We start from the raw sequence: 27,891 nt of genomic DNA on the forward strand, positions 1-27,891 counted from the left end.
TAGTGAGGTGGCGCGGCCTCCTACAGCGTTACGTCACCACTAACAGGCGATGCGCTGATCTGATTCGACGACGCTGTGAACAATTTCGTGCCTGAGGTATAATGAAACAAAGGGGCTCTTAGGCTGCAAGATTTGTAAATGTTTCATTTAGAAAATAATATCTTCCATTCAAATGTTATTTACTAAACATGTAGAGGCAAATTACTCCGTGCAGTTGCAGTTGGTGGTCAATCCTCGGTAGAAGCTACGCAGTGAATGCTCGTGTTCAATATGCATTGAATGGTTTGATATCCTTCTATATAAGACCAAAAATAAGATCCATATATGTGGTATCAATGATAGCTGTAAAAACTTCACAATGATTATCTACAGCACAGATCTAGGGTTCAATTTCGCGGGAGATGGTTAGCTAAAGAAGTGACTATAAATAAATACACAGGAGCACGTATGAACATGTAACCTTTTCCGAATGGATAGATAGTTGTAACAAGGTTGTGTCGCTGAATGAATTGTATGCTTCACGATTCTAGCGACTCCATAGGCCCTGTTTCGTCTAGTATTAGTGAGGCATGCATGCAGCGTTAGTGGACGTTGGAATTCGGAGCACTAACATATAGTCCAGGTAAAAGAGACACAGCGCCGTTAGCTACCGCAATATGGAGCATATGCGCAATCAACGACTACCTTGATATCTAGCTTTCAATAAACAAATGAACAATCATGTTCAGAAACGGTGATGAGTCCTAGGGATACCAAAATAGATCCAGTGATTCCTAGCTATCATGACTGAAATCACCAATGTATAACAGCGCCTCGAATATCACAGGTTGGCTAGCCCTCTCTATTATGCACTAATATCCATAGGGTGAAAAAGTAGTAATTGGTAGATGGAGGAATCAAAGTCACCAATAAATTTTGTACTGGTACTGATAAAGATCGAACAAACAGCAATATCTCTATATACTGCTAGAACTAGATACAACAAAGCCGAAAAATAGTATTCGATTCTCCACAGAGTTTAGACTGACGAGACAGCCCTGGGTACAGCCTGCACAATCGACCTATTTCGTTGTGAGCCAAGATCCAAGCCATACTCTAGAAAGAAGCGGTCATACCATATTTACAGCCAAGAAGTTTTAATTTTGGACCGCTTTCCATGATCCAATTGGTTGTTCGTAATAGGGACTAGACAACATGGAGCATTGAGCAGTATCGTCGACGCCAAAACAGTCCACAGAACAACCAGAATCCTGACAGAATACAATTGACTGGCCAGCGATGGACATGGCACTTCCTCCAATGGAATACCAACCCTGACCAGAGACATCATGGCAATAACTGTCAAAAGTATCCCCAGAGGTGCTGGCGACCTTGCTCCCAATACAGCCAATCTCTGACCAGGCTGTAAATTCATAGTTCGCATAAGCCACGGCGCTGAAGAAAAGAGCCAGAGCGACCTTCATGGTTGCTAAGATGAATCAAGATAATTGTATGAATGGCAGAATAGCTTATGATTGAAATGGTTGCGCGAAACTGGTAAACTGATGCCTGGCTGAGATGGCTTGGACATTTCATGCGAGGTCTCTCTCTCTATATACAAATCTGATCATCGAATCGGCTTTTATTCTAAAGATAATTCCGTCCTACCGGAATACAAAATAGAATAAAATTTGTATCACCACCTGTCAAAGACGGTTAGTCAATGCAGATCAACCTTCGCTAGGGAATTTACGATCGAGATGCAGGCTCTTGGTGTCTATCCAGTGGACATAACCCAAAAAAACAAGCTGTAAAGCTGACAATATGCCTTCATTCGTGAAATGAAAACGTCTTGTAGACAACGAAATGTTGATATAGCGGTGTGTGCAATAGGAAAATTATGTGCCGATTGTTGTTTCGCCCTATTATGTTTCGCTACTAGTACTGCTTGCTAACTGATGTGTAAGTTACAAGTGACTATTTTCTGACATCCGACAGGCCTGAGAGCCGACAAGCCGACCTACAGTACTATCGTGATCAGACTATCTTCTTAACAAGGTTACTTCATTCAGATATACACCTCGTAAGAGGATAGCTGAATTGGGAAAGATCAACGTATGCTGATCGAGAATCGTCTTACCTTCCAAAATAGGTGCTATAGACAAGTCAATAGATGCAATCAAATATCACTGGGAATCGTCATGATGAAGTGTCAACAATGTCTCGTGTCCAACATCAGTCAGGCAGGCATATGGCCCTCATTGATCGGTCATGCATGAATTCTCGGGAGATAGAACTTTGAGGCTAAAACGTTTTGTATTGGTAATTGTTGATAAATAGACTTACTTTCCATAAGAATAGGTGGATATGTCCGAGCGATAGTCAACACGGACATTAATTCGGCTATCGCAACTACAGCCTATTATAGCAAGATAGATGATGAATACTTGGGTGACGGCAGTTCTTCTATTATCTACCCTAACCTCTACCTTTACAACTAAGAACATTAGAGATCTCTCGAAGCATATACGCAAAGCAAAATAGCTTCTTATATTTCCAAGTGCTTAAGCTTTGCTCTATCACTCGTCAAGGCGATATCCGCACTGCTTTAAAAAAGTTTGTCAGCTAAGTAGTGTGCCAACATACCTAGCCGTTTGGATACATCTAAATCGCTGAGATCGTAGCCCGCGGACTTTGCTCATACAGCGTCTTCAGCCAGTTTCCGAGTTGTGCGTGCAGCGGCCATGCTACCAACAAATCTACTTGATCAGGCATGGTTCGAGTTCTCTTCAGAAGTATCAAATGAAAGTGGCAGGACAGTGTAGAAAGCCACAAACTTGTCGCTTCTATGAATGCATTTTTAATCTCCTCCGCGATGGACATTCTTTGCATACACTTAGGTCGTAATGATAACTAAAGCTCTCATCCAAGCTGATAAGATCTATGACGGTAACTGTAACCTCTCTCGATGACTGAAGCTGAATTCTTGAATTTCTTCGAGAACTTGGCATAGTCATGGAAAACATATTGAAAGATCGGAAAGTCGTCAAATTTGGCCCCTTCGACGAGTAAGCCGTATCTGACCTTTGCCAATCTGGTTTCAGCTAACCCACGATTTGACTCGCGCACTGGAAAGCGTTCTAAAACTGTGTTGGAGATGTTTCCTATCGATTTGCTCAGTATTTTGTCTTGGCCTGTAGTATATAGAACGGGGCCAGTTTCTATCCATCATTTGCTGCGCTGACAATGGCAGTTGTCATCTTCAGAAACCGTTTTATTTAATGTAAAGATTCGTATAATAAGTTTCGCTCCTTTTTGGGGATGTGGATATGAATATCAGCAGTTAGCAGGAAAGGCTCCCCACAATCTCTTTACGCCAGCTGCTTCAACATTGACTGCAAATTATTAAATATCAGCTCAAAGATCGTCTTTATTAATATCTAGTGAGTAGGCTAAATGGATAGAACCCGAGCTAGGCAGCGGGCGGATAAAGATATAGCCACGAAGAAAATACTTCTAACGAGCTCCGTAAAGGCGACTGCCCCTCCATGACTGGCTTAATCGCTTCCGAGTCTTCTAACAAAGGCCTTACGTCGTCACAATACTGTATCAGGCAAGCCCTCTTACAATAATAGACAATTCCTTATTCTGGCCAGGCGTAATTATTGCTTACCTAATTCATTTTGCTAGCTATGGCAGCTTCCAAGGCCGAGGTCTATCATCGTGACCCTCTCTCCAAGGTGTGTATGTCGCCATATCACGACATTCGATTGGCAGCGGCTACCAAGACCAGCTGACAGCATTCAATCCCGTAACAAGCGAATGATGAGCATCTCCGCGGGAAGCGCTCTATTACTATATCCTTCACATAAGAGACTTTTAGAATTTGCCAGTCTGTAATTTGTTTCCTAGAAGTGAGCAGATATTATCCGGTAGTCGTTCAGCGCTTATCAATGGTAATCCGGCATTCTCGCAGTATTCCGTAGCGAGCGCGCAGGTTGACAGATCCACAGACCCTTATTCAAAGTGCATTTTATGTTTAAGATAAGCATCAATATAGTTTCATTTTTTTTTTGAGACTTTTATATTTATTCTCACAGTTTTGGCGTACTGAATATGCTTGGTGGGCAATTACGGTAATCGTTTATGTTTTTCTTCAAGGGTGCCCTTACAGCCCTTGGTATTGGCGACCTTGATGTTGAGCCATATCTCAAGGTTATCTTGAATTGCCGCTTGTGTCCTATCTGTATTGCAGGTCATATTTTCAACCGCCATCTTAGATTCGCTAAATCGATTTGTTCTATGGAGGAACTTTATGAGATTCCCCGCCACTCGCATTTGTTGTACCAAATAGCGCAATCGAGGGTCTTTTTGAGCTGATGGCGCAATTCATCATCGCACGCGGCACATTGCGGGGAGATGAAGCAGCTTTAAACGTGCAGCTAAATGCAAAGTCCATCAACCTGGTTATTCTAGCACGCAATCATAGCGCATTATTAAAGATGCCAAGCATGCGGAATTATAAGTAAAGTCATGAGGGGGCTTATCATTATATGTTGTCAGCTTCTCCTTGGACGATATATCGATTTTCTTTTTGTAGCTACCCGAGCACAGTGGAAGCCATTGGCAGATTTGCGTGGATTGGAATTTGCCATAGAGGGTCTTTCTGGCTGAGTTGTTACGCTCCCGACTCATTTCCAACATGGCGGTGGATAGGAAAGACATCGCCATTTTTACTAGCACTGAAGAAGTACCTTCTAGTATCATTGGGTCTACCACTCCCAGCGAGGCTCAGCTCCTCAGTGGTATTCCAGCATCAGAGGAAGGCGGATATGACGAGAAGAAAAATCCATTCAGAGACCCAGCCGTTGCTCAGCACTGGAGAGATGTGTACGAAAAGTCACAGTACGAGTGTCGGCATGTATTTGACCCGTCGCTGACTTGGTCTGAAGAAGAGGAGCGCCGCCTCGTGAGGAAGTTGGATTGGCGGATTTGCCTCTGGGCCGTGCGTCAATACTTCATAAGTACCGTTAATGGCTACTTAGGATGTTGCTAACAACCTTCATGAGGTACATAGTGTGTCATGTTTTTTGGCCTCCAAGTCGATCGTGGAAACCTTGCACAGGCTGTGTCGGATAATATGCTGGATGACTTGGGATTGACCACAAACGGTAAATACACACCTCTGGTATCACCATGCCATAAGATGAATCTACTTCTAACGAGGATGAAGATTATAACTACGGCAATAGTGTATTCAGAATTGCTTTCCTATGTGCTGAACTTCCATCGCAGCTCGTCTCGAAGATGGTTGGCCCAGACCGGTGGATTCCTGTACAGATGGTCTTATGGTCTATTGTTGCGATTTCGCAGTGCGCTTTGACCGGCCGTGCAAGCTTTCTCTGTACACGGAGTCTTCTAGGCTTTTTGGAGGTTTGCTACTGACTCTACTATCGCATCATCATCTGAGTTCTTAGGCTGACCGACAATACTAGGGAGGATTTATTCCTGACATCGTTCTTTGGCTATCTTACTTTTATACGTCCCGCGAGCTGCCAGTCCGCCTCAGTTACTTTTGGACGTCTCTATCCGTCACTGGAATTGCTACTTCATTACTCGCTTTTGCCCTGTTACACCTCCGCGGTGTTCACGGCTGGGCTGGCTGGCGATGGCTGTTCCTCGTTGAAGGGCTCATCACCCTTGTTGTTGGGCTTGCTTCTTTCTTCCTAATGCCAGCTTCTGCTGTGCAGACTAAGACATGGTTCCGCCCCAAAGGCTGGTTTACCGACCGCGAGGTCTCTATTGTTGTGAACAGAGTCCTGAGAGATGATCCTTCCAAGGGAGATATGCACAACCGCGAAGCCATTACACCAAAACGACTATGGGAGACGCTAAAGGATTTCGATCTTTGGCCGATTTACATCCTTGGAGTTGTCGTCTTTATACCTCCTAGTCCACCTGGGACATATATTACCCTCACACTAAGGAAAATAGGATTTGACCCGTTCACCACTAACTTGTTGACAATTCCATCTGTAAGTGTTGCCAAGAACAATTTAGTCGCAGACGGGCGATCAATGTCCATGCGATTAACCTGACTTTTTTTTAGAACATATTCCATATTATCAATCTCATTTTAATCACTCGAATATCGGAATGGCTAAATGAGCGTGCTTTGGTGTCCATGATACAAGTTCTTTGGACACTTCCGTGCGTTATTGCCTTGCGTTGGTGGCCTGGTGTTATGGTTGACCAATGGGGCACGTACGCTCTCGTTACGGTTTTGACATCGTACCCGTATTGCCGTAAGTTGCAGATACGCAGTTCTCTTTTCACGAATACTGCTAACTCTTTTGTCCTGTAGATGCTATCTTAGTTGGTTGGACATCGAAGAATTCTAACAATGTGGGTACACGCTCAGTATCGGCTGCGATATACAATGTAAGACATGCTTCGAGGCCCAGAAACTTACTTACTTCAACGGCTGTTTACTAATTCCTATATTTTGTCAGATGTGTGTTCAAGTTGGCAGCATCATATCTGCGTACATTTACGTGGAAAGTGATGCTCCGCTCTACCACCGCGGCAACTTTAATCTCTTCATTATCAATATACTTGGAATTGTACTCTTCCTTCTCGCGAAGGTTTATTATATCTTCCGAAATAAGCAGCGCGAGAAGACCTGGAACTCAATGAGCGAAGAAGCGAGGAAGGAATATGCCGCCAATCAGAATATTCAGGGCAGTAAGAGATTAGATTTTAGATTTGCCCACTAAAGATGGAATATCGCGTATGCGCCCCGCATGAAGGACAACACAGCTTGCGACACAATGATATACACTTACCTAAAATACTGATTCATTCAAATAATACTTGTGCCGATCAATCTCCACTGATTCCAACAAAAAGAGCATTTAGGAATAATTAAAGAGGCAAATCTATAACACCGGGTATATCAATGCTGTAGCGAGATAGTTCTACTTCGTGTGCCAGGCAGTTTTGATCACTGTTCACCGTACTTTTTATGGACTGAATAGGTATAAACCAGGGCACATGTGTTCATAAGACAGCAATCTGCCGCAACCTAAATTTTTACTGCTACCATACCATACCAAGATCTCAGTCCTTTATTGCTTCTAATTAATTTAACCTTACTAGCAGCGGCCCGACCCGTATGGGCTATGTTGCGCCCCACTAAGCGCAAGTCGAGCTATCCCATAAACCATCAACAGCTTTAACTGCTCTACCTCAAAGTAAAGACAGACTTTTACGAGGAATTGTTTACAATTGGTTTCTACAGATGTTGAGTGTGGGTATTGCATATAGAAAGTACCAACATACGCCATTGAGGTATATTATGACCTGTAGAGAAACCGCATTTGAGGAAGAGCCTACAGATGTAGAGCAAGAAAATACAGAACGGTTCGAGGAGCCACGATTGCGGGGCAGTGAATAACGAAAGATCCAGCGGCATACACCACATATAAACATTTGCAGCGTACAAAGCTACATAACACTCAGGTAGAAGAAGGCTGAAAGTCATGCCTATTCTCTCAAATCAACTTCTAGGCATATGGACTAATGCAAATGTGGTAGCAAAATAGACTGACCCTCCAAATCGTGCGAATATTTAACGCTTGAACAGACTGTAGAGAGAACATATATTAGACGTGAAAAGCTATTGGAAATAACAAGAGTTGCTGTTGCATCGCACCTCGAGGATCGCGATCTCACAAAGCCTAGATATTACCGTTCGTTTTTTTGCGGTTGGTTGACTAGGCACAGCCAACGTGATATAATAACTGCATAATAGCAATAAATTTCTTTGAGTTTTTATTATTCATCTATATGTTGCATTTATCTGACTGAGGCTCAGTCACAAATTCATGATGCATCAATCCCGGCAGATGGGTCAATATATAAAGGCAAGAAGTAGACCGACCAATCAAAATGTACCATTTCTATATTGATTGGGTTGCTTTGAATGATTGGGCTGCGAGGGGCAGTGTTCTCTGCATAAGGCGTACTTCCGATCAGCCTCATTGCTTTTCCCAGGCACCTTTTCCCCAACACATCTCTTTGAACCATTGTATGCTAGGAATAATCTTGTCGTTGGACTATTGTTATTTGCCCCTGTCTTTACAGTCCGCTCCCATGTCCTGCTTGATTTGCAAGCGACTGTTTGTTGACGCATTATTTTATGTATATTTATCTACCCAATCGACGAAATTTTGACGCGAAAGCGCTACAAGGCGCGCGAGAACGCGGCTCTAGCTAACACCTCCATTTCGCTTCGAAGCCCGATCTACGACCCTATTATTTCTTCAGCGATCATGGCTTCTCCGAGAAATATATTGGATCCTGCCGCCTATACAGTCGCCTGGTTTGCTCCGCTCGAGATTGAGGCCCGGGCTGCGCTGCACCTCTTGGATAACAGGCACAATGGCAGCTTCCCTATGGCTCCCGGAAATGATTATGTCTTCCAAGCCGGCGATGCATGTGGGCATAACGTTATTATTGCAACTTTTCCCGCCGGTCAAAAATATGGCACTGGATCTGCTGCTTCTCTTGCGAGCCAGGTCAAGAACTTTTTCCCAAACCTTTGGTTCGGTTTGCTTGTTGGTGTCGCAGCGGGTCTTCCGAATCTCTCGCTACATCCGCCGCTCGATATCCGTCTTGGCGATGTTCTTGTTGGTTTGGCCACGGGTAATAGCGCTGGACTCATAGCCTACGATCTAGGAAAAGAAACAAGCAACGACGGGTTTCAGCTTCTAAATCATGGTTATGCATTGGCCAACACAGCAACTGTAGTCAGATCAGCCATTACCAGCATAAAACTAAAAGAGCCGAATGATACGAACCTATTTTTACCATATTACAAAAGTATACAGAATAAAGAGCATTCTTCCGGTACTTTTAATGATCCTGGACAAGATACGGATGCTCTTTATCAGTTCGATAAAGATGGGATTGAGCGTTTGGTCCAGCGAGGGCAAAGGCCAGATTCCAAGCGGACACGAGTATGGTACGGATCAATAGGCTCAGGGGAAAAGTTGATGAAGAATGCTCAGAAACGCGATAAGCTAAGGGACAAATACGGCCTTATTGGACTTGAGATGGAAGCAGCCGGAACTATGGACTGCATTCCCGTTGGCGTCATCCGAGGAGTTTGTGATTATGGAGATGAACATAAAAATAAAGACTGGCAGCCATACGCTGCCGCCATGGCTGCTGCCTATGCCAAAGCGATTTTGGCTGAAATCCCGCCCGACGATGGTAAGCTCGTGTTGTGACAGATTATTTACTCCGCCCTACCTAGCCTAACCTCTTGATTCAGTGCCAGAACGAATAATTATGAGCGCCGGCCGTAAGCGCAGACGAGATGAAGAGCATTTGGACTCTGTTTCGGATAGACACTGGAAACCTTACAATGCAGAACCTAGCACTGCCGTCGGACAGACGCCTAAGGCAGCTACAGATGTCAGCCACGTTATCGACGCCGATACAAAACAGTCGTTGATAGATCAGCTCTATTTTGACAAGATTGACGAGCGTGTAACATATCTAACAGCCGCCCAGAGAGGAACCTGTCGCTGGTTCCTTGATAAGCCCGAATACACATCCTGGCACAACATGGCACAACAGCCGGATCACGGTGGTCTGCTTTGGATCAAGGGTAATCCAGGCACTGGAAAGTCAACATTGATGAAGTTTCTTTTTGAAGAAGCCAAGCTGAGCGCAAATGGAGCTTCGTCACAAATCATCCTTTCTTTCTTCTTTCTTGCATGGGGCACCGTCGACGAGAAGTCAACGACGGGACTATACCGCTCTCTTCTCCATCAACTCTTTGAAAAGATTCCTGAGACGAAAGACAGTTTGGAATGGATGACCGTTGATGGCGCCAAGACTGTCCAACGGAATAGATGGCAAGATGCATCTTTAAAGCAAACGTTGGCACACGCTGTTCAGAAACTTGGCAGTAGGTCGCTAACAATATTCGTGGACGCTCTTAATGAGTGCAATCAGGACCAAGTTGCTGATATGGTTTCATTTTTTGGGGAACTATGTGACAGTACAAATAAAAGGCAACTTTCGTTGCGAGTATGTTTTTCCAGTTGGCATTACCCAACAGTGACCATACAACATGGAATTGAGGTTATCTTGGAGGACGAAACTGGGCATACAGACGATATTCAGCAGTATATCAAGTCAAAGCTCAGAATACCCAGGTCGAATAAAGCTGACCCGCTTCGATACGACTCACTTCGGCAGGAAATTCTCACGAAATCTTCTGGAATCTTTCTCTGGGTTGTCTTGGTTCTTGACATTCTTAATAAGGAATGTTCTAGAAGCGCAATGTCTATCAAAATGATGCGTGGCCGTCTTAAAGAAATTCCACCAAGGTTAAACGACTTGTTTCAGATGATTCTTACACAAGATGGTGACAATGGTGATCAGCTAAAAGCTTGTCTAAAATGGATCCTCTTCGCGTCTCGCCCACTCAAGCCACCGGAGCTCTATTTCGCTGTCCAGTTCAAGTGCGATAAAGAATGCTCAGGTAAATGGGATAAAGACAATATAGGACTAGATAGGATGAAGGCTTTCGTAAGGAGCTCATCGAAGGGTCTAGCTGAAGTTACACGAAATCGGGCTTCTGAAGTTCAGTTTATCCATGAATCTGTTCGAGACTTCTTATTAGGAAGTTACGGCAAACAGTGGTCCGAAGAGCCTAGCAATTTGACCGGTCATAGCCACGACTTTCTAAAGGATTGTTGCTTAGCTCAACTAATGTCTCAAGATATTCATTTGCCGAAATTTATACCAAAGGCTTCCGAAGCGGCAGAATTGAGAAGCTCGGTCAACCTAGATTTTCCATTTCTAGAATACGCAGTTCTGAATCTTTTTCATCATGCCAACGCATCTCAAAACCAAGGCATAGAGCAACAGGGTTTCCTCAAAAATTTTCCTCTCCAACGATGGATACTCATCAACAACGCCCTTGAAAAATATGGTATCCGACGATATACAGAATCAACAAGACTACTTTATATCTTTTCAGAGAAGAACTTGCCAGATCTAATTAATATTCTTCCTGAGAAAAACTATTTCGAGGTTGGTGATGAGCGTTATGGCACGCCAATTTTTGCGGCGCTGGCCAACAACAGTCGCGAAGTGGTGAAAGCATTTTTGAGATCTCAAGAGAAAAGTTTACCGCAAGGATCCGCGTTTCACGACCTATATAAAGAATACTGCAGACACGAAAACTTCAAGACCAATCTTGGACAGAGCTACGTTTTCAGACGGGCTCACGGTGTTTTGTATAGTCTTATCAAATATGCCGATGAATTATTCGTTATGGCATATCTGTCTTCTTTCGGAAAAACAGACTTGGACTCAAAGATTATTGATGCCCAGATGACGATCCTGTACGCTGCTGAGAAAGGTTATACGGCCACTATCAAGGCTTTGCTTACGCATGAGAATGTTGACATAAATGTTCAGGATGCATATGGCAGGACGCCATTATCTTACGCTGCTGAGAGTGGCCATGAATCTGTCATTAGGGCTCTGCTTTCATATGATGGCATTGATATACATACCAAAGACACGTTTGGCGAGACTCCACTATCGTGGGCTACTAAAGGAGGTCATAAAAACATTGTTAATCTACTACTTCATACCAAAGCAATGAGCGCAGCGGGCTCCACGTATATTAACAAATCTGTTCTTTTTGATCCCAAATCTCCGAAGATTTCTGTTCAACATGGGGCAGCTGATAGTTCAAAACCTACCGGCGAAGATTTACGGAATACGAGTATAAAAAGCGAAGTCCATTCAGACTCTATGATTTCTTTTCTTGGATTAGAGTCTCTCCCGAACTACAGTGTAACGACTCTTAATCAGATCAGCCCGTATGACATCGGGAAAAAAAAAAATACAAGTCACATACAGGATGACCAACTCTTACAGCCAGAGAGACTTCAAGACTTCGATTGTACTCTTAATTCGAATTTATCTCTCTCCTTCGCTCATGAAATACCTGGCAATAGCTCCAACAATTCTCTCATGCCTAGGAATTCTGCTCCTGTCCCTAACATCCTTGACATAGCTGGTAATCATTCCCACGCCAATATGATACCAAGATTATCTCTCTCACAAGAAACATCACCTTGTCCTCAAAACCCAGATATCTCCGGCACCGAGGTTAATGATCCAACAATGGCCAACTCATATTTTACGGGTCTTTCTAAAATAAAGATAAAATACTACGTTAATGAAATTGCTGAAGGCCTTTTAGAGCGCCTGACTCTCAGAGAATTAGATGATCAGAGTATACGGCGAATTTCAGCTATTTTGCCAAGGCTATGGAAAAGTCTCGCTTTAAACTTACTCCACGGACGGCCGTCTGAAGCGCAACGTACAATTGTGGTTTTTGTTTATGACTACAGATAGTGAGTCAAAGACTGTTTACAATATTATTCATCATCAAATACTAATTTTGAAGTGATATTACTAAATGCTTCAGAGATAAATGTACAGCTCTGTTAGTTGGCGAATATACGCCACCACTAGCAGAAAAAATGGACAACTGGTTTGAGGCTACAAATGGATTAGAAGATCGGCTACAGGAATCGAAACGTGACATGGGCTCAGAAGTCTCGACCCCTAGGTACGAAGTTGATGAAAAGTTTCACGAAACAAGCATTTTAGAATTTAAAGAGTCTAAAACATTGCTTTTCAACAACCCAGGATTTGAATGGTTATCAGGTCGTCTTCACAGAGAGTTATTCCTCTCACGACCAAAGCCAGATTTGATGGACAATTTGAGAAAGGACATTGTTACTGATCTATTTTTGAGACTTGATGGAAGCAAAGAAATGCCGATCCAAAGAGTAAAAGCCGTTTATCATATTGATTGGAGTCCCTTTGCATTCTTCGACGCTCAAGGCTATGATGATTCATATGGTTCGATGCTTGACCATGTTATCACGCTCACAGGATCCCACGTCGATGCTAACGGGTATCGAAATTCTTCAAATTATACAAAACTTACTATCCACCAATCGTACTAATAAAGTTACTCGTTAGTAAACATATTTTAAGAGTTTATAAGCAGTTAAGAAGCGATTACTAACATATTCTAGGTAATGTTCTAGATGGAACAACGCTTTGGGCCTCGATAGTTGACTCTAAAATTGTTATTGAGGCTCTGGGAGTTCCGGACATCGTGGCAGAAATAGGCGAGCAAATAGCATGGATCGGTGCTGCACTGCAGCCATCCCCTTTCCCAAATGAGGCGGTGTACTGTGTCCCGTTTCTTGACAAAAAGATTCTTGTGGCCGATACATATGAACACGAGGACCTTCAAAGCTTGCAGTGCTTTATTGCATTCAGATTTAAAAAGTGCGAAACAACATATGTCGAATCAATTGGACAGTGCTGGCACGATATGTTCAAAGGGCCCGTCATTGTACCAGGATTTCCGATACCACAAAAATCAGAGACCAATACAGGTTTGGAGATGCCGCTTAACATGATGGCGGCCCTAGTCAAGACGCGATATGTCAACGCATTTGGTTCCAAAGTATTTGTGAAAGGGTTTTCAAGCATGCTGGTGCCCACCAAACGATTCGATAACGTTCTGGTCTGGCATTATATGTATAATAAGCGTCCAGATGATCACATATCTTACCTGGATTGGAACCTTGGCCATACAGATGTCAAGATGTCTGAGCTAGAGTCTACTCGTCACGTTATCGGATGGTGCTCGGAAGCAGTTGCTACAGCTGGTAATTCTTTTCAAAATGATGTCATTTTAGTAAGCTCTATAACTAATGAATATTTAACTAGGTACTCTAGCAGCAACATATTCCGTTAAGAAATCGGGGCTTCCATTTTCACGTTGTGGTGTTGCCTTAGAGAAGTTTGAGATAACAGCCGGTAAATATATTTCAGGAACAGCAAAATTCAGGATTGGCAACAGAGAAAAGCCTGTTCACCTTTCTCTATCAGCCTATTTGGAGAAGATTCAGTGGATATCTTCAAGATACTTCATCATGTGGGATGACGGAGATAAGAGAGGTTGGCTAGTAGACGGTGCTCGTGCTTTGCTTCATACTCTCCGGGCTTCGCTTGTGCATTATAAACGTGCGTTTGGCTCAGCATTCCTTTTAGATCCTGTTGAGTTGACTGATGGCTATGGTCAAGATCAAACTGGTTCGGCGAAAAGCGTGTTAGCAGACCAGGGGAATCGGGATTTAAAATTGTATGTGGATAGAACCGAAGCCTACGACGAAGCAATAAGCGATGGACAGGAAACCCGGTATATTTCAACACGAAAAACGATATACTATCGATTGGAAGATAAAGTCGAACACCTATACAACACGATGGAGAAACTGGTTGAATACCAGACGAACGAAGGACGACAAAATGGAATTAAGGTCAAATCTCGTCCAAGAAGTATACTCGAAGGATGGGATTTCATTGATCTGGTCACTGGTGATCCGATCTTCCGTCACGCTTGCACCCTACAAACAATTGGCAAAGGATGGGTTGATTTCACTAGAAGCATTCATGCAGTCGTCCTATTTGGTCGGGGATTCGGTAACTTAATCCAGCCCAAAACGACTGGTTGTCCTCTTTGGTCATGCCTTCCCAAAGAAAAGTCTTATCTCGCAGCGCACATTACGGATTTACAAGACATAATGAAAAAGGATGGCGAGGCTGCATCTAATCCGAGGAAACTTTGCGAAAACGTGCTATGGCATATGAAACAAGACACTTTCCAAGCATGCCCTTGTGTTGGAAAGGGAACAAAAACGCATCACGATCCTGTCCAGGTTTTGTTTCCATCCAGTTTTCAGTCTATGATCAAAAAGAAGCCGCTGGGCGATCTCAAAGCTAATGGAGCTGTCATATTTGGACACAACATAAAAATTCACTGGCATTGGAAAGATATGGGAGATCCGGTTAAAGGTGACCCTCCACAAGATTCAAAAGTCTCTGCAGACTCACCAGAAGAAAGTGGCATTGGATCGAGCACAATGTCACCAGTTAACAAAGATAGCGTCGGGTCAAGCCCTTCTGGATCTTCGACAAATCCTAGCGGAACAATCTCTACGCCTGCAGAAAGCCAGCCAAGCAATATTTTCACCGATAACAATATCCGTAGTTCAAAAAGAAGCCTACAAGCTGCGGTATCTCGGGCTTGCAAAAAGATGAAGTTATAGATAGTGGCTTGTTGTATAGGTAGATAGTTAAGAGTGTTTTCTAAGATGTGGTTGATACATCCGTTAATTTATCAGCTGAAAATGTACTTAATACAATCTGTTATGTTGATATGTTAATGATCTACGAAGGGTTTATTCACATATATCGACCTCAAAAGGCAAGTATAATTCCCGTAGAATTATTTTTCATTAAATCGGTAACTAATAACGAGTATTGACCATGCTAGTCCGACCTTATAGATTCAGCGGCTATTAGAGTTATGCCACTAAACATATGCTTGTTCGTAATCGTCCGGGAAAAAGCAACATAGTTTTGAGATCCCGCATGATAGCCTAGCACGTCTTTTATATTAGATGTCTGGTTTTGGAATCATTGCTTGTACATCTAACAATCACTTGAAAAGTGTAATCTCGCGGAGATAACAAATTCGCCAATCACTGTAGCTTATTAACACTCTATGCATCTCCACAAAGATACCTGTCCAACCAGGATTACGCAGTGAGCTAGCAATGCTGTCTTAGAGAGCTTGCACTAGGCTACTATATATTAAGCCACATATGTACCATCTTTTGGGGGGATCTTTTCACTTCTATATGTTAAGAATAGAACTTATCTAGCGGATATAAGATGTTCATTCAGAAGTATTAGCTTCTAAGACTTAATAGCGTAGAGATGAAACCGTGCATTTTAACTCTCCCTCTCGATCGCTATACCTATATTTGCCAATCACCTACCAACAGCATCTATGTATGTAGTATCTTCTTAAGCTTGAATACCCCACAACACCAGCTTGCATTTGAAACTACATGCTACACTATTGAAAGAATTTGCAATTGTGGAAATACTCTAAGATGATTATGACACTAGAATAAACTTGAATGAATGGGAGTGGTGAAAAGCGATTGTTACCAGTCTAAAAGCCCACAATCATCCATTACTACTGAGATATAAACTATTGATATCAGTATGTTGAATAATACTGCAAACCACACGTATTTTCTACGTCTAACAAGCTCCTTGTGCTTTGTGGTATCTCATGACCGTATAAATCGGTCTATTGAGCTTATCTTGGACTATGTATTGCAGATTTTTGAAAACTAAGATCTCCGGCCGCAAGTATTACCTATACAATTCGGACGCAGCTGTAGTTTAACAGACAGATATAAAACTGACCATATGTAGATTTTATATCAAAGTAAGCCAAAACTATAACTTCTTCAGTTAAAAAGAGAAATTAGGAGATAGACTATCCTATCTGTAATTTTTTAAGTGTAAGGCTTGCTTAATAACTAGAGCGAATCAGTCTAACAGTTATAGAGTAGGTAATAGCCACGATTCATATAATATATAGCCCTCTAGTAATTACATTTAAGATCATATCACATGGAGAATACTTTTTCTCCGAAAATTGCAAAGATTTCAATCAATTAGTATTTCTATATTCAAATAGTCTTTATATGCTTCCTATAGGACCATTCAACATTTAATTAAGCCGCCGTTGAATTATACTTGATATTAAATGACTGCGTCTGTACAGTGTAATAGCCATCAGGGTTATTCGCATCTCCAAATATCTTCAGCGCTCTTAGCAACACGGCATAGTTGCCCTCTGGTAATACGATGCCTTCTTGAGTCACGCCGTTAAACGGAGCTTGGTAAATGTTCGAGAATACCCATTGAACAGGGAACCCAGGGAAGCTTCCAGCTGTATCGACGCCCAGAACCTTGGTGGTACTAGCTGGTGTATTGCCAAGGGGAATGATGTCTGCTCTTATAAGAGGCACGCCAGTGGTGACTAAAATATAGAGCGCAGGGAAATCAATAGCTGCCGGGTTTGGAGGCTGGCTACCCACTGAAGGATATGGGACAGTCCAAGTATCATTGTTAGGAGCTGATTGCCAGTAATGGCCCGTCGAATGATAAATGTAGCCATTGCTTGAAGTTATGCCCTGAAGACTGCTTAGGCTTCCAAATACTCCCAAGTATGGAAGAACAAGACTCTCGCCGTTGGTGCCATTTAGAGTAATGTATCCGCCGTACACAGGGAGATTTGCTTCGTTCAGCCCTTGAGGAAGAGCTACTTCGACAGTAATTTTGGCAGATCCGCCTGCTGGAATTGTGACTTTTGTATCCGAAAAAGTTAGAATTGCTGCTGAGGAGCTCGAATTGGAGCTCTGAGATGGAGTTGACACGCCAGCCTTGAAAGTGTCTCTGGATCTGGAGGGGATATGCCCAATTGAGTAGGTCACAGCTTGTTTAGCACCATTCTTAATTGTAAAATCTGTGCTGTTGACAAAGTGGTCCGTATCATTGAGAGAAATGCTTGAAACGCTTAGGGTGGTTGTTGCGTGTATCGCATCGTAGGCTTGCGCCAATCCGGCTCCTTGTTGCGCCACGGGAGCAAGGTCGTTGTACAATATGGATTGATATGAATCCCGGTATTTTGTTTGCTTTGCTGTCGATGATACCATGCTCAGGAGCGCCTTGGGGTCCTTGATGGATCGTGCTTGCATGATCAGAGCATATATCGAAGCCATAAGTGGCGTAGCCATGGACGTGCCATAGTCGACATAGTATGCTCCCATATTCAGAGGATACGTAGAAAGGATTGAGCCTCCTGGGGTCGCGATGTGTGGATTTACATCTGCCTCCCAAGTTGGACCCCAGCTTGAGAAATCGCTTACAATGCCACCCGTGGAATTGTTTAGGAAGTATGTTGCTCCAGGATTGGCAGACTGAGGATCAACCATTTTCGCGTACACGTCTGTTCCCTTGTTGAGGAGATCTAGCCATATCGTGGCTTGCTGTAAGGGCACCATGCCGGCACCAAGAGTGCTGGGAGCGGTACTAACGCTATATACACTGGTAAAGAAAAACAATATGGTTAGCCAAATAGAATGACGATCAAAAGGGATATCAAATACTTACTCATCGAGGTCATCATCACTGCTATAGTACATGATGTACTTGGCGTTGTTCTTCGCAAGGTTAGCCGCAATAGTGGGATCATCGCAGCCAGTTAACTGCACAAGAACGATTTTATCGCTGAGATCTGTAGGCGCGCTGCTGCTGAGCGGACTGCAAGCACTCGAGCTTCCATCTGTCGTAGTATTGGGAGTAACAGCCCATAACGGCAGAGTGATGTTCGGGAATGCAGGCGTTCCAGGTAACCAGGCGAAAGAAGTCAAGTTACCGGAGGGGCTATTAAGGCTCGTAAAAGCCTCAGTTCCCAGAAAAGGTGTCTCTGTGTTATCAATGGATGCCACATTCATGACACCCGCACCATCACCAGGAGAAGCCGAGCTAAAGACAGCAGGGCCTTGGTTACCGTTGGCGATAACCACCGGAACGCCGGCGTCAACTATTCGCGACACTGTGACTGCAAGAGGGTCCTCTTTCCACCCAGAATAAATTCCGATAGAGATAGAGATAATGTCTGAGCCATCTTCATACGCTTGGTTGAATGATGCCATTAGTACATCGTTGGTAGAGCCACCTCCGCAGTCCAGTGCCTTGTACATGCCTAGAGTTGCGCCATAAGCGGCACCAACAAACCCCAAAGGGTTCTTTTGGGCCGCAATGATTCCAGAGACATGTGTCCCGTGGCCAAGGCAATCTGGGTATGGAAGTGGACCAGGAACAGGTGTATTTGTGCCGTTGAAGTTGGGGCCAATCAAGTCCATTCCGTAGGCAACAATGCAGCCTTCACCGAAGCAGCCGCCTAGAACAGGATGCTTATAATCAACTCCTGAATCTATAACACCGACACGGATTCCTTTGCCTGTGTACCCTTCTGCGTGTAGCTTATCGACCTGTGTTAAGACATGTGGCGCATATCCGGTGTCGATGTCTGCTACAGTTCTGGACACATGCTGTGAAAAATCCCCTGTATTGCGTTTAACGCCGCTTGTGGACGCGAATTTACCGAGTTCGAGATTTTGATAGCGCATAACGGGCCATACGTTCTTCACAGGGGCAAGGGACGCGATCTTGGTCGATGCGGCTTGAGGATCCAGGCTGACAGCGTCCAATTGGACTGAGGCTCCCTTGAAGAGCGAATAGGACAAGCTCATCCGCTTAGAAGCCGGAAGTCCATGTGTATGGAGGGTGCTAAATAGCGATGCCTCGTTTTCCTGCATTTTCATAGAATTTAGACTAAGCTCACAACTGATTTCCTCTCTTTCAACTTAGACGTAGACGTAATGCGTCAACTTACATGGCCTTGTTCATACTCGATAATGTAGGCCCCGGGAACATAGTCCCAGCTTCCCACCGTGGTATTTCCGTCAGCGGCATCACCAACACTGGGTGTTTTGGAGTGAACACCACCTGCAAACAATACGCCCAGAAGGGGCAGTAATTGGAGGTAAGACACCATTTGATGCTAAACGATTAGCCGATTCGCATTGCAGAAAGAAAGTCGGTGGCAAGGCGAGCATGATTGCTCGCGCGCCCTCTGTTCTTTATACCTCAATCGATAAATTCTCACGTTGTATTTGCGCCTGCCAAGTTGGGATCGCCTCATCCGACTTTCTCTCCGTATGCTGTCATGGTAAAGATAACGAGCTTCCAATTCTGATAGAAAGTGGGGATCGAATTGTATACGGCGCGTTTTCCTATACGCAGAACTATTTCATGCGAGTATTACCAGTATATCGTTCACTAATTTAACATCCCCTGTTTTAGCATTCTTACATAGTATATATTTTACCAATTATGGCCTTAGCCTCGTCGCTCGCGGTTGTCGTGCTGATCCTGTCAGCCTACCGGCATCCAGTGCATGTATTTCCAGAACAGACAATTTGCAGAACAGAGTTGACATCTCCGTATGCGTTAGTATTCGTACTTTTACGTTTGAAGCGCACTCTAGTCAAAAATTTCGAGCATGACTGTTCTGCAAAGCCAGATCTTGGCCCTATTTCCTCTATTTACTTGTCATATGTAACGTGCACCTCTTGCATTCAAAAATTACTTGCAGAGCTAGGAACTGCCTGATTTGGCAGTCCAGTTACCTTGGGTGATATCGGGCCACCACCTTTTCCGTTGCTGCCGGAAAAGCTTGGTGTAAATACTGAGGTGTCGCTCAACATGAACGAGAACAATATTCAAATGGAAATACTACTAGTATTTGCTTGTTGCAATGCATTTAATCACGGTACTCATTGCTAGCTCCTCGGCGATAGTCAGCGACAAAGGTACTTGAAAGAATGCTCCAGTGGGGACTAAGGGAACGATGGATTGGATATTACCAGATGAAAAGAGTGATCGCTCATTTTCTAGTTAGACATGTGGGCATTTTAAGCGCTAATTATGAGAAATGTTTTGTAGTGCACTGTTATTGTCTCACTGTAATGGTTGTTGGTACATGCGTGCTGATCGTGCGTTACAGATATTTGACGAGATGAGCATGAGCAGAATATCAAGGTACATGAGAATATTTAAATAAAATAACTGGCGCTGATTAAACTTACAGCTACAGTATTGCCATTTATGATTTCAGATACTTTCGTCAATTTTGATAGACGAGAATCGGAACGTGGATTGCTGGAGCGATAAGAGGCCAGAAGCTCTGGGATGTATCAGAGCTCTTAGATGCCAAGATCACTAATTGAGTCAGCAATACGACTTCCTACTCAGTCTTCTGTTATAATGGCCCCAATTAAGTGGGATATCATCATTAGCACTGTCGTACGCCTCAATGAGTATTATGCCATTCCTCGATTGGATGCTCTCACGCATCGCGACTTTTTCTCTTAGCCAATGAAGCAACAGGCTTAAAATATTCGTAGGAGTGAGCTCAATAGCTTTTAGAAGCTCTTATAACCTCTCATAAAGGCGTAGATGTTGTCTGCCAAGATTTTACGTCTGAATCTGATCATCACTGACTAGCGCAGTCAGGAAGTGCGAAGGGGGTCTTCGTTGATCTGAATTGCGTACTTGGATCTGCAAGAAAGTGTAATGGGAGAGGGAATTTGGCCGAATTATGCATAATTATGGTAATTGCCGTTTCTACTGAGACTTTGTATGCAGACTATAAATAACTTGTTTCTGTTTTATTGAAGTTAGTAACAAAAGAGGACTTAGACAGCATAGAGACGGGGTAATCTAAGGGATGGCTTTCAGTAGACTCGAGTTCTGAGGCACAGAAACGAAGTTTACAAGCAGGAGTTTGAGAGATTGGGGACGATATAAGATGTCAGCGGGATTCAAGCACCTTGATGGATTGGTGGCAGATTTTCGTCAATCACTCTTTCTCTTTCTCATACGAGATGGGGTTATGTTTCCGGGAAGCAGTCTGGATCACCATTGGATGCAGAGGCTATGGGAAAAAAGAAGAGCTTATAATGAGTTCATATGCCAATTTTGGAGCTATTCGCATACTCGTTTGCCATTTTCCGTAGATTTTAACTCAATGTCAATCAGTGAATGTAATTTTGTTTACGGACGCGTAGTATACCATAACGGGAGAGATATCATCGAGGCGATCAACGGATATGAACATGTACTTCTCATGACTATTGATATGAAAAACAAGTAATAGATACAGATATATACTTCTACTACAAACAGTATTATTGAGCGATAATGCCACTGTATCAAATATATTGTTCTGAGAGTTCACGTCCATTTAACCTCAGGTTGGGTGACCCATAGGAAACGAGACTGTAAAATACCTAGTTCACTTTCTCTTCCATAGTCCAAGTCCTGTGTATACAATGAATAAACTCCAAAGCGGTTTAAAAACTGCCGTTCCGACAGAGAATATCCCATAGTCAGAAAGGCCATCAATAGAGTATTCCTATCAAGTAATTTCTTCAACTTTGATCCTTTTTTCTTGCCTCACATCTTGTTTATATCAATTTGGAATCAGAAAACTTCATGTACACCATATAACTTTAGGGTCTAGATATAATAGCAGGCAGCCGACACAGCCAAACTCCAGGCCGCAGGAGCTCCGCCTCTCCTCGATGCTCTGTCGCTTCTTTTATTTCGAGGCTAGGATCTTAGGAGAGGGGTAAGAGATGTCGCCTCATGATACAGGGGGGGCTGGCTATCCACTTGATAGGCTGAGACATTGGTTCGGTGACAGAGCGGAGTAGCTGAAGCATGCGGTAAGACAAAGTGATTACTGCCACCTTTCAGGTGAAATTAGTTGCCTGTATACGTGATGTTTGTTGATTGGTTGAGGATACAGGTTCGTCGGCATCTGTGTAACGAACAGCCCAATTACAAACGAGCGGCATGCTTTCAGGCGTGCCGGATGAATTCAGCCCCCACCCGTGCCCCAATACCTTGATTTCAGCTTTAGCAAGGTACAACAATGCTTCTAGTAAGGCTCGGAAGCAATCGCCATATTTGTTGCAGCCTACTTGTAGGTACGTCACAAAGACCCTTGGCCGTTGGGTGTCAATTCTACACATCACGGGCGGTATTGGATGCCTTCTCTCAATGTATCTCATTTGGTACACTAGGAGCGTTTGGCTATATATGATACTACTAGTAAGTATATTGAGAACAACCGGGTGGCTTCCAAACAAGTATATGCCTATACATTCTTCTATACTAGACTTTCTACTATTGGAGCCCACAATTCTCGGATGTGAGTCCATACATCATGCATGCATCCATATCTACATACGACGCTGTCGCTGCCAATTTAACTCTTTTCGGGTTATTCGGGCATCGTTGCGTTGAAGCCGTTGCATGGTTATTAATGCTGGGGTTGCTACGCAGTCTCCCCTCAGTTTCAATGCTACTACGTGATTATACAGCAGTGCCGCGATGTCGAAAATAAACGGTAGCTAAAGCGGTAGTATTAAATAGTATGGGTTTCGAGCAAGGATTGTGACTCGAAAGTTGAATGACACAATATACCTATCACATTCTTATCCGTAGGCATTTCTTGATGCCGTGTACTTGTGATTTTACCTGCAGGTACTACAATGCGATTCGGCAACATCTTTCTCGCCAACTTGCAGCTGTCGGGTATGATCCTAGACTAAAATGGCCAACAAGATTCGAATCTCCGCAGCATTCAGCTTTATGCCCGGTACAGCTAGGGACGAAAACTTCATCTATACTCTCTTAGCTGCATTTCGTAACTAACTTAGAACGTAATCCGTGGGGGAGGAGATGGTCTACCAGTAATACTCTGGACAGCTAATCTAGCAGCGGCGAGAGGCATGAAGTGTTTGTGAGACATGCATTTCACCACTAACCCAAATGCAACTCGTCAACAGTTTACAGCCTCAGAACAAGAGGGCGTATCAGACAAATATCACATACAAAAGAACACTAACGTAGCCGGGCCAGCCCGTTTTTAGAGGCATAATACTAGCCTCAAGTTAGTTACTGCAACGCAACGGTTATTGGGCCGCTCGGACTAGCCATGATCTAGTTCGAAGCTGAAAAGTGCCTGATTCTGACAGCTCGAAAATGATTGTCCAATCACGATGTTTCGCGTAGCAGTGAAAATGACAATCATGGATCTGCTCTGTAAGGCAACTAGCTTAAGCTCTCTTCGGAAACTTGTGTTTACTGCAAATTCGCCTTACACCTTTGACAGACTGGGTACATAAGATACTGCGTGCTACAAGGCTACTACGAAGTACTTTTACAAGCAAGCATCTAAGCATACATATACTTATATTGCCAAGATCCTTGTATATCAATACTAGCATCTCAAATCTGGACCAATTATTAAGACACTTCCCAATATTATTATTCCAGCCGGTTAAGTCGGCCCTCCAAATCATGACGAAGGATCAGAGCTGAGCCATCACTGCCCCAGCAACAGCTCCAATCAGGCACATAAAGCTAGTTGTCTTGGAAAGCATACCACCCGAAGAAAGCGGAGGCGGTGATGAAGTTGACAGCACCTAACAGGGGAAGAAAAACGTGTTAGTAAATCTGCGCTATACGTAGCAGGCACTGGCTGCAGACTTACCTTGTCGATGATATGCACCACGCCGTTCTCAGTTATAATGTTCGCCTGAATAATCTTGGCTCCGTTGACATAGTATATGCCGTTACGGATGCTAATGACCAGGCTTTCACCCTTTTGGGTCGTCAATGCAGTGCCATCCTTGAGTACAGGCAGGTAGCCAGCAAAGCCCGCAACGACGTGGTTGGAAATCAGCGAGGCAGTGGATGAACTGACGGATGGGCCAACGCTGGCCGCAGCAAAGGCTGCATTGGAGGGGAGAAAGACGGTGGCGAATTGCGTGCTCTCCAGCGATTTAGTTATGTTGCTACCGCTGATTAAACTGGAGAACGTCGTCTGCCCGAGCGCTTGAACTGTAGAAGAGATTGACACGGGCAGAGTGAAGTAGCTATCACATGGCGAACGTTAAATCCCACTTTCATTGTTACATAGTATGTATGAGCCATGCAGAAGCAGCACTTACTTGTCAGTGATGTGGATGAACCCGTGGTCAAAGGGAATGTCTGCGTGGATGATGTTCGCAATGTTCCCCAAACCAGATGAAATCCTCAGCAAGGATGGTCCAGTCAGGTTAGTCGAAGATGCCCAACGTCTAGTCGGGTTGGTCACATTTGCAGGTCTGGTATCGGAGGTGACAACTTGAGGCTGACCACCTAGCCCAGCGGAGTCGGTGCCAGTTGGGATAACGGAACCTGGCTCAGAGCCGCTGGCAGTTTTCAAGTCGGCGAGGTCTTCTGAGCCTTGGATCTCCGCTTTGGCCACATCAGCTGGTGAAGGAGCGCGTCTTGATAGACTTGCAGGTGGCGGGACCAAATCTGATGGTGCAAAGACAGTTTGGATCTGGCCAGAGAGATATTTGGCTAAAACATCTGGATCTGACTGGATGTAGGTGGCAAAATTGGCGGCACCAGAAGTCACAAGCACATCTATGAGAGGCTCGGCAAAGACCGAGGAGCTCAAGCCTAGAAGGAGAGCTGCTAAAGGTTGCCCACGCATCTTGCAATTAGACTGTTGTGGAAAATGGCGGCGTATGAAGCGTCTCAAAACTGCTAGAACTGACAATAGACGATATAGCTAAAGAATGAGGAGAAAAGAGTTGAGAAGCGAGAGCTGTGTAGTCGAGAAGTTCCAAGCTTTTATACGTGTTGGCAGGGCTCTTTGTACATCTGGTAGCCCTGCAAATGGAGTAACCGTCTTGTATGCAATATGTAGATAGTCACTAACAGGCATCTTTTCATGGGCTCAGGTACGATACAATAACGTAGGCCGCATTCGCAACCGTAAACTTGAGCCAAGCAGTTGTTCATAATGCGGCCAATGGAGAAACCCTGGGCGATATCAGCAACACGATTGGCCCTATCCTGGTTGTATTAGACGTCCATATTGGTACTGAATGGAAGTAGCTGCATGTACTCCCTTGGAACAGACCAATCGCTCCTCAACACATCGCGGCATTAGCGGCTGCGGCTGTAGTCCAACAGCATGGCCAGCTTCTACCCCTCGTGCGGTTTATCAGATACTGAATTAGGCATTCAGGCTCATACCACAATCAGCGCGAACCAAGCCATGTATAGCATGTCCAGTGTCACTGTTTTTGTATAAGAGCACTACATGTTGAGCCGCATTCAGCAGCGGACTTAAGAGAGATGGTGTCTCCTCTCGGCAGATATCTTCAAGCCGCTCGCCCCTGGCTTCACCCCCGCCATTATCTTCTTCTGCCTCAAACTTAGAAAGACCCGTTGCTGTTATCTCAACATGGTTGTAACTACAGTGCCCCAGCCTCGGGACACGTATCTGCTCTGGAAACGATTCAGTTTCCCAAGCGAGGATGGTCCCAAAAATGCCTTCGCCGTCCCAACTTGGGTTGCCAATCAGCTCAACTCGGCTTATTCTGTCATGCTGGGGATGCTTATGGCTCAAGTTTGGACAATCATCATTGCAACTATCTTATACTATCTTTTGAAATGGCGACGAAAGAGGAAGGGAGAAAGCAAATCATTCCATCCGCTTGTCCCGATTCTGTGGAACAACAGAGGCGAGCTTCTTGGATCGTTCATGGAGACATTCAAGTATACACAAGAAGGGACAGAGAAAATTCGCATTTGGATGGTCGGCATCCTTTTTTTAGTCCTCATCGCATACATTGGGCAAACCGCCTTATCCATCATCGTCCCTCCCCTGATTATTGTCAACAACACGGCCCCAGTCAATCCGAACGCAGTATACGTTCCAACAGTCAAAAGTGATAACCCCTCAACTGCCGCACTCTACGTTTTGGAAGTCCCATCAGCCCTCCGAGCAGTTGGTAGTACCGGCTCTGCCAAGGAACTACTCGATCAGAGAGTGACTATAACTCCTACAGATACACTGGGCAAAACCAGTGATGGCGAACCTATCATCGGCATCAGCTACAGCTATGACGTTACAGGAGCAGACTTTGGACTGCAGAAATATCCAGAGCTTACACTCAACGTCAGCGGCTCGTGTGTTACTGATTATAGCTTCTTCGTCAAGACAACTAATTCCACTCCCTACCTTGTCGACTGGTATACTATCTATAATAAAACCGAATCCGCTTCGCTTTTTGATGGTCGAGAGCCCGTCGCCTTCTTCTATCCAGGGGACAGTTTCATCAAAGGTGCTCTCGAAACCAGCAATACTACATGGGCCGCACTCGTATCTTCTACCCAAAGGAGCAGCTTCACCGCCGGGACAGACCCGTGGTATCTCACCGAGTCGATACCAAACGCAAATACAGACACTGCATACCGAGTACGCAGTGCGCGTCCTGTATTATCTTGTTGGGAAGATAATGTGTGGTCATACAAAGGTCACAACAGCACTGTCTTGGGACTCAACAGCACTCTACTTCCGGGCCTTGAGCTTTCGCAGGGTGTGCAATTTATCTTTTCTGCCCACCTGTACCAACCCATGATCTTTACTGTCGCCTCACATCTTGGGCTCTCTGCGCTGCTCTCTACAACCACCGCCGTCTCCCAAATCTTCGATGCCGGTGCTAGCAGCATTCAAACCGACTTGTCGCGCCTCGTTCAAGCTGCATTCATTGCAACGTCTAATGTTCTGACTGATACAACGTTATACCCACCTAATTCAGATCAGAAACTGGAGAATTGGGTTGCAGGGTTAAGTGGTGTTGGTGATTTCGTTGTCTGGAGTCCCGATGCCTCGGCACTGTCGATGAACGTCCTTATCAGCATTCCAAGTCTCCTAGCAGGCGTGTGGCTGCTTGCTACTCTACTACTATTTCTGACTCCTGTTAAAGTAATCAACGGTTTAGATTCTGGTCTTATGTTTACAGCCATCAAACAGGAAAACCCAGACTTTGACCCTGTACATGATAAGCCTGGGGCGACTTTGCAAGAGTAAGAATCCCTTGACGTTATAGTACGCTTGCTCTATTTTCTGATCTACACTGACAAGTCAATAGAGTCTCAAACAATATAGATGTGGAGAAGGGCTCTCAATCGACGGGAGACGACAAAAAAGGCCCGACACAGACGACAGCAGCTGTGATAACATCGATCGATTCGGAGAGTGGCCAGAAGGAGGAGGACAAGAACTAACGTGGTCCCAGAAACGGTGATTTAAGAACATTTTTCTTTTTTTTTTTCATCATATATTCTTTTGACAAGCAAAAACATGTTCACGGAATAGGACATAAGGCAGATTGATAGTTCCAATTTCACTTGTGAGGCTCTATTGCCATATTGGAG

At 44.2% G+C, this 27,891-nt stretch overlaps 6 protein-coding genes across 6 annotated transcripts; 3 read left to right on the forward strand and 3 right to left on the reverse strand.

Moving 5' to 3' along the window:
* Window positions 1-1,136: 1,136 nt before the first annotated feature.
* TGAM01_v203833 (hypothetical protein) lies at window positions 1,137-1,463 on the reverse strand (the record flags this gene model as incomplete). The annotated part of the gene is made up of 1 exon (XM_018803861.1): window positions 1,137-1,463. The coding sequence occupies one exon, from the start codon at window positions 1,461-1,463 to the stop codon at window positions 1,137-1,139; it is 327 nt and encodes a 108-aa protein (XP_018662912.1).
* A 3,218-nt stretch (window positions 1,464-4,681) lies between these two features.
* On the forward strand, window positions 4,682-6,755 carry TGAM01_v203834 (hypothetical protein; the record flags this gene model as incomplete). Its single annotated transcript, XM_024549293.1, has 7 exons — window positions 4,682-4,984; window positions 5,057-5,150; window positions 5,213-5,412; window positions 5,475-6,014; window positions 6,089-6,284; window positions 6,344-6,420; window positions 6,492-6,755. The coding sequence occupies 7 exons, from the start codon at window positions 4,682-4,684 to the stop codon at window positions 6,753-6,755; spliced, it is 1,674 nt and encodes a 557-aa protein (XP_024405998.1).
* Window positions 6,756-8,312: 1,557 nt separating this feature from the next.
* On the forward strand, window positions 8,313-15,212 carry TGAM01_v203835 (hypothetical protein; the record flags this gene model as incomplete). The annotated part of the gene is made up of 4 exons (XM_024549294.1): window positions 8,313-9,255; window positions 9,317-11,626; window positions 13,125-13,769; window positions 13,831-15,212. The coding sequence occupies 4 exons, from the start codon at window positions 8,313-8,315 to the stop codon at window positions 15,210-15,212; spliced, it is 5,280 nt and encodes a 1,759-aa protein (XP_024405999.1).
* A 1,488-nt stretch (window positions 15,213-16,700) lies between these two features.
* Window positions 16,701-19,591, reverse strand: TGAM01_v203836 (peptidase; the record flags this gene model as incomplete). The annotated part of the gene is made up of 3 exons (XM_024549295.1): window positions 16,701-18,075; window positions 18,142-19,346; window positions 19,430-19,591. The coding sequence occupies 3 exons, from the start codon at window positions 19,589-19,591 to the stop codon at window positions 16,701-16,703; spliced, it is 2,742 nt and encodes a 913-aa protein (XP_024406000.1).
* A 4,387-nt stretch (window positions 19,592-23,978) lies between these two features.
* Window positions 23,979-25,153, reverse strand: TGAM01_v203837 (beta-Ig-H3/Fasciclin; the record flags this gene model as incomplete). Its single annotated transcript, XM_018803853.1, has 3 exons — window positions 23,979-24,092; window positions 24,161-24,545; window positions 24,621-25,153. The coding sequence occupies 3 exons, from the start codon at window positions 25,151-25,153 to the stop codon at window positions 23,979-23,981; spliced, it is 1,032 nt and encodes a 343-aa protein (XP_018662904.1).
* Window positions 25,154-25,912: 759 nt separating this feature from the next.
* On the forward strand, window positions 25,913-27,741 carry TGAM01_v203838 (hypothetical protein; the record flags this gene model as incomplete). The annotated part of the gene is made up of 2 exons (XM_018803852.1): window positions 25,913-27,540; window positions 27,606-27,741. 2 exons carry the CDS (start codon window positions 25,913-25,915, stop codon window positions 27,739-27,741), a joined length of 1,764 nt encoding a protein of 587 aa, XP_018662903.1.
* Between the last annotated feature and the right edge of the window lie 150 nt (window positions 27,742-27,891).

The sequence above is a fragment of the Trichoderma gamsii genome, assembly GCF_001481775.2.
Source record: "Trichoderma gamsii strain T6085 chromosome Unknown Scaffold_10.2, whole genome shotgun sequence".
In the NCBI taxonomy this organism is placed as follows: domain Eukaryota; kingdom Fungi; phylum Ascomycota; class Sordariomycetes; order Hypocreales; family Hypocreaceae; genus Trichoderma; species Trichoderma gamsii.